The 6,808-nt window shown below is 55.6% G+C and overlaps 1 protein-coding gene across 1 annotated transcript in view; it reads right to left on the bottom strand.

Moving 5' to 3' along the window:
* Positions 1-3,465, bottom strand: part of CSUI_003205 (uncharacterized protein) — a 7,605-nt gene extending 4,140 nt beyond the window's left edge. The window contains exons 1-3 of the mRNA XM_068063403.1: positions 2,629-3,465; positions 2,008-2,093; positions 26-1,453 (exon numbers count right to left, since the gene is read on the bottom strand). Of these exons, the coding sequence (XP_067924620.1) occupies positions 26-1,453; positions 2,008-2,093; positions 2,629-2,720 (1,606 nt within the window). The 5' untranslated portion in view covers positions 2,721-3,465. The remainder of the gene's footprint in view (positions 1-25; positions 1,454-2,007; positions 2,094-2,628) is intronic.
* Positions 3,466-6,808: the final 3,343 nt, after the last annotated feature.

Below are 6,808 nucleotides of genomic sequence, written 5' to 3'. Positions count from 1 at the left end.
CCGCCTCCATAACCCCCATACCCACCGCCTCCATAACCCCCATACCCGCCTCGATAGCCACCGTAACCATAGCCGCTCCGGTCCACATCCTCGTAGCTGGGGGTGCGCCTGTACCCGGATCCCCAGCCTCTGCCTCCGTAGTCTGTATCTCGTCTACTAGACGCTGCGTAAGCCCGGCGCTCCCGTTCAACCTCTTCCTGGTTCTCCCTAAGCTTCCGGTAACGCCTCTGCTCTTCTTGCAACCTAGCTTTCTCATCCCTGTAAGCTTGCTTTTGCTGCCTCTCGAACTTCCGCTGTTCCTTCTCCCTTGCTCTCTGGTTTTCTTTCTCTATCTCTCGTTCCCTCCTCTGCGCTTTCTGGGCCCTTCGCTCCTCCTTCGCGGCTGCCTTCCGTTGTGCAGCCGCCTCTCTCTTCTGTTGCCGCTGGGCTTTCTTCGCCGCCGCCTTTGCTTCCTTTTCTGCCTGCCTCTGTTGCCTTTGGGCTGCCTTCGACGCCCGCCGACTGGCAGCAGACGATCTGCCCCCTCCCGCCTTCTTCCCGAAACCTCCTTTACTCTTCTTCCCCCAGAATACCGTCTTCGTACCCAAAGCTCCTTTGCCCCCGGCTGCCTTAGTAAACGCTCCACGTTTGGCCTGCGCAGACACCGCAAACGCATTTGCCTTCGTCGCGGCAACAGCTGCAGTTCCAGCAGTCGGGCCAGTTTCGTCAGCATGCAACAGAAAGAAGCTCCCACCTCCACCCTCACTCGGGACCCCGACACCTCCAACTGCGCTTCCTCCTCCTGTGACACCAGCAGCGACGCCTAAAGCATCGGGTCCTCCACACAACCCTCCATCAGTTCCCCCACTACTTCCGACAATAAGCTTAGCCCCTGCAGCTCCTTTAGCTGCTGCCGAGGCCGCCGTCCCGGCGGCGGGCCCTGCCTCGCCTGCGCGCAAGAGAAAGCTCTCACCATTATATCCAGTACTCGAGAGCTTCCCTCCCTTTGCTGCATTGTCTACGTGGGGCAGAAGCTCACTCTGGAATTTCTGTGCAACACTGCTGGCACCATTAACACCGTGCGGGCCCCCAGTGGCACTTCCGGAGAAAAACTTGGAGGCAGCTGCTGTCCCCGCTGGTTTGTTCGCACATAAGATTGATGCTTTTGTGGACGATGCGGAGATGGAAACCGGATGACCCGAGGGGAGACCCAAGAACTTCGCCGCAATCGCTGGTGCCTTTGTGGCGTTCTCCGCTGCGGCAACGTAAGATGGGCCGGCAGTGGCGGCAGATACTCTTGCCTTGCAGAAAGCAGAATCGGAAGAATGAAGGAGATCCGTCAGCGAGGCGTGATCTCCAGTGTGATGTGAAGTCAACCCCAGGAATTTCCCCGCTACGGCGTGGGACCCTAAAAGCCCCCCTACTGTTCCAGAGGATGCCGAAGAGGAGCCTCCCGTGTATATCGGGACGCCTCCTGTACAGAAGAAAGAGCACCCCTGGGCTCCAGGCACTCCAGATGCGGCTGCAGTTGCCCCTTTCGAACCCGAAAGAGATAAAAGACTGTGCAAGGCAGCACCAGCGGACTTACTAACGGAACTTAAGAAAGACGGTACGGAAGAGAGCGGCGATGAGCCCGCCCATTCTGAATGGAATAGACCTGTTGGATCTGATGACGAAATAGAATGTGTTGCTGAGGCGCCTAGACTCGAGAAAGTAGCTAAGACAGCGAGGGAATGAGGCATCTTGACGTAGAATGGAGAACACTAAAGCCACGAGCTGAGGACAGAGCCGTGAGCCGGGGGGGACAAAATCAGAGAACTCGCAGACCACGACTGCCATTCGCTTGAACGGCGATCACGAGCACGCACCGTCGAAAACACACCGCTCTCGGGGAAAGACAGCACAGGAAGAGAAAAAAGAAATACGACACGTACAGTAGTCCCCTCTCACTGTGCGGCCCCGATGGCAGGTTCAGGAGATGAAGCACTCAAGGGGAGCACTTAAGTGAAGGAAGCAGAGAAGCATGACTCATTGCGAACGGCCGAGAAGTATGGTACCACGTAACAGACGTGAAATACTCCGGAATTCCAGAGAGAGGCCGTGTCCGCGACATCCTGAAGACAGAAAACAAAGACAACTGGGAGTAACAAGCTAACGCCGGCGCCCGGGATACCCTAAAAGTAAAGTCATTGTACGGAAGACCCGGAAAACTACATATCGGAAGGAGGGCCACGGCAGAGAAACCTGAAAAGGTTAGAGGGGCACACTGCGCCAAATAGTCCGGAATATTCCGAGAAAGCAAGTCGGTTTCGGATAGGGGAGCAGCCAGATTCAGGCGGGAGAAGCTGAGAAAAGGAGAAACAGTACAGGCAGCGTGCAGCGGCCCTGACCAAAAAAAACGCAGAAAGGTGTTTTGCTTGACTTCGGCGTAAGTTGCCGACGCTGTCTCGTCTAGAAGCATCAAGAAAGTGTGCACGAAGATGCACAGGCGATTCGTCCTGCGGAACGCCAACGCTGCATTGAAGTGTAGGCTTGTATAATCCGCAAGGGCGACCGACGACACTTCCGCATGTACCGAGAGGATTCCGGTTGAAGGTAGCGGCGGCATGAAAGGAAGGGGGACATCCCGTCTTAAGAAGCCGCACTCACCTTCGTGGAAGCAAGCAGTGAGAATGCTTGGAGTTTTTGAATTCTGAAACCTTCACCAACCGCAGACGCACGGAAAGGATAGCGGCCCGCATCCCAGCCGCATGCGGCGAGGGCAGGGGCTCGTTCGCGACTTCGCCAGCCTATGTGTAATGAAGAGCAGTCCAAACTGGGAGTATCCGATATCAAGAGGACCAAGGATCAATGCACATCGAAACGGAATTAACTCCACCCCGCCGGCAGCCAGGCCGTTGACCGCTATGAGCGAGCGAACACACGCAGTGGCCAGAAGGCATTTAGAAAGCGCGAGGTCTTAAGTCAAGATCGCGAAGAAAAGACAAGAAAGCAGTACAGGAACCTGTTCGTGCCTGGATCCGACAGCCCGCGGATTCCTGTCTAAGATGCGGCCCGCTAGCCGGCCGCCAAGTACCACGGCCTCTCCTTTTTCGTAGCCAACGTGCGCCAGCGCTCACTCCTGTTGCTGCATGGTGTCGACGTCCCTCAACGCAAGCTGGTCCTCCGGAGATGCACTGTCTGCGCTTCAGAAATTGCGTACTAACCCTAGGGTTCAGGCCGAAACACAAGCGGTAGACGCTATGCTACCATTTGCGTAGAAGCACCTGTGTCTTTACGATCCTCTCCTCTGCATGCGTAAGCAAATAGACTAATATAGCGCCTGTGAACACTTACGGCACGGCGCAGACAAGCTCGGAGGCCGCTTGAAACATGTCTTAAAGTAAGATGGTAGGACACGGAGGAGCGCCCAGAAGCGTGAGTTGTGGTGCGCTTCGTCGTCTACGCACAGATCTACTTTCATCGACAGCATCTGTTCGTAATGCCTATCAACTTGCAGCCTTCCTTTCCGGACTACTGAAGAGTGTACCAGTTCTGTCTGAGCGAAGAACTAAGCGGGGCACAAAGACTCTACATCCTACCAGCGTAGCTAACACTCGTGGGCACCGAGTTGACTATAACTGCCGACACTGAAAGTGGAAAGGGCGAATTCGATCCGTTCACCACAGAGACCTAAGGCCAGGATCCCGGGGCGGGACCTCACTGCAGGCGCACAGTAGCCGTCTCATTGGAAATGCTGCACAACACAGCACTCCCTTGCGACAGGGCACATGTGCGACTGCACAGCCACAGCGCACGCGTTACACCCGAGATATGACTGGTGGCCTCGTCACACAATCGCAGCAGAAGAATCATCAAAAACGCGTAAACACTGGGCGACTCTGGCAGCGGTGCAACCCCCGCAACTCCCTGATATGCCGCCACGAGCAGCTGCGCACCATCGTTAAAACTAGGCAGCCAATACTCGGAGAAGGAATCCGAGTCAGTTACGTGCTCGGTGAAATGGCGGCCAGCGCGTAGTACTGAACGCGCTGAGCATGGACGCCCGCGGCGGCTCCGTGCGCGACCGTCGTGGTGAGGCGCTGGGCCTGCACGGCAGGCGGAGTGTCGCGGGCACCTCGATCGGCGGAGGACACAGGGCGTCGAGGGAAAAGGGGAAAAAGAGCAGAAGAATAATTCTTCTTATTCTTTGTTTAGAACGGTTGCGCGATCAGTGCGTAACTACAGTGCGAACTGTGCAGCCCGTTGCATAGGTGGAAACGCGACACTCATGTGGCAGCCAGCGATCGTCAGGGGCGAGAGCGGAGCCCCGGTCCTCCCCAAGTGGAGTTTAGTTCAAATTGTGCAGTTGGTGATGGCTAACGAGTAAGTGTCTTGAAGGCAGGAGACAGAGTAGCCGTTCTTGACGTTGGGCCAGTGGCGGACCTGCAGTGTAGTTGCTAGCGCCGGGGGCGCGGGCAGCTCCCCCCAAGTGGTGCGGTGACCCGGGAGCCCAACAAGGGAGTTTCCAGTGGACGATTCTCAGGACGGTTGCCTTCTCTGTGTTTCCTGTTGTGTATTAAAAAAAAAAGTCATTCAGTAGCGTCATACTTCCATTTAGAGAGTCAATCTCTCCGAAACGCCTGGTGTGGGGAACATGGCGCAGAAAAAGCCAGTTAGCGCAGCTCTCCCTGATGTGGCTGGAAGTTCCTCGGAAGCCTAGGGGGGAGGGCGCGAACACTACGGGGAGTGTGGGACAACAGGTTTGTGAACAGGCGGCCCCGAAACTAGATTTGAATTGACGTCCCTTATTCTCGCGGCTAAGCCCTCCGCCAGCCGCAGCACCAGCGACAGCAGCCGGGGCAATCTTCGGTCCCAGCCCCAATCTTAAGGCTTTCGAAGAGCTGAGGCCTTTACCGCACGACGAAAGCGAGGACGAGGGAGTGGAGAAAGTTGATTTGGTGAAGTGGTTCGAGGACTTCGAAGGTGCGTGTTGGCGGGGCCACGGTTTTGGACCTGTGTCAGGATTGTACAATCCTGCCCCGATCACCACCCAACAAGGCTCACGTAAGCCGCAGTGGTGATCGTACGAGACCCAGAAGACCAAGAAAGGGCCGCCAACAAGGCCCCGGAGAATCCGGAGGAGAAGGAGGCCGAACTGCAGGGACTAGCCAAAGCAAAGACGCTTTCTAGGGAAGGCTAACCAAAAAAAGGAAGGCCAAGGAAGCGGACCAAAGCAACTAAGAAGCAGAAGGGCCCGGGTTTGTGAACGTGCATGAGTGTACCGTGTGACGGGGGCATGACCGACCGGCCGGGGCATGTGCACGAAAATTCCGCAGCGGGGACGCCCAGCACGACGGGGGAAGCCACGGAAGTAGACACAGGAGGGCCAGAGGCATCGACCAATAGTCGGCTTAGACCCCCAGGAGAAAGCTTAGAAATAGGCAAAATTTAGTGGCACAAGGCACCGGCACCTAAGCCAGCACGATAGCGACCCGCGGCCTAGGAGTCACCCCGCAACGTAGCGACATCCACACTAAGCACGGGCGGCCGAGGTCTAAAAAGCAGCGGATCTTGGCGAAAATAGCACGTACAGACTTGGCACAACGTGCGATAAGCAACTCGCACGATTTTAGAAAATAGTATCACCCCGCACCAAGCAGGGGAAATATTATTAAAGATGAAAACACGTAGCGCCAGAGCGCGAAGGGAAGACACGCGAAGAGACATAGGGTGGCGGTCAAGCCACGAAAAAAGAACGGATCCCGGAGAAAACAACACGCAGATAACCCGTTTACTTTTAACAAACTCACTATCGAGTTTTAGGAATTTGTAGAGCCTCGCATTCAATCAGAGCGTAGAGTTAAATAAGATGTATGTAAGAAAGGATAACATAGGCTAAACAGCGAGACAGGGGAATCACTGACATGGGAGACACCGACACAAAAGGCACTGACATGGGAGACATGGACAGGAGTGCACTGACACGAGCAAGGTAGACACTGACATGGGAAACGGAGAAGGCACACCTTAGAGAAGAGGAGGCGGTCTCGAAATAGCGTAGAGAAGAACGGTCACCCAAGCGGAGACCAGGGAGATCTGTGATTTTGTAGCCTCAGGTGAAGGCTCTTGATTTCATATCGTGGTGCCGCGGTCTCCGTACATGAGTGAAAGAACCTCTCACTGCGTACGTGGAACGGAACTGTCGGCGTTTCTCTAAAAAACTCGAACGTCCCCCTAACTTGGGACTAAGTGCATGAATTCACGGTCACGCAAGAACGCCGGTTCTACAAGTCCGACCGGCCACCGAGCGCTCCTGTGTTATAGAGGCTCGGGACCCACACGGAGACTTGTGACAATTGGTGGGCACTGAGCGTTCGAAGCCCAAGCGCGGACGCCAGTGCGTGTAAAGTGTAATACATCAGACCATTTTTTCGTGCAACGTGCAACAGCGACAGTAGGGAAAACGGGATAGGCTGCGGTGATCAGTCCACAACACCGCAACGCCTTTCGTCCGAGATGCCGTTGGCATCCTCTATTTTGGCTGGGGAGAGAAGCCCACCAGCGGAGGCACAAGCCAGGAGGCATTCTATTGCTGCAACAAAGCTGGAACTACAATCGCGGATTCCCCGAAAAGCAGCCAGTCTAACCCTGCAAGCAAGAACCACTACAACGGAGTTCACCGAGATCACAACAGCGACCCGAGCCGCAGCACAAAGCTCGAGCTACTCCAAGCTACCGACTGACGGCGGCAGACTAACAACAGAACTACTTAGGGCTCCGCTTCACCGGGAATCGGAAGAGTATCTATCCCCTACCGGCATTGACCAACTGTCAGGATTTTACAATC

The sequence above is a fragment of the Cystoisospora suis genome, assembly GCF_002600585.1.
Source record: "Cystoisospora suis strain Wien I chromosome Unknown contig_1404, whole genome shotgun sequence".
Classification (NCBI taxonomy): Eukaryota; Apicomplexa; class Conoidasida; order Eucoccidiorida; family Sarcocystidae; genus Cystoisospora; species Cystoisospora suis.
The sequence above is the reverse complement of the archived record's forward strand: the minus strand, read 5'-3'. Positions and strand labels throughout refer to the sequence as shown.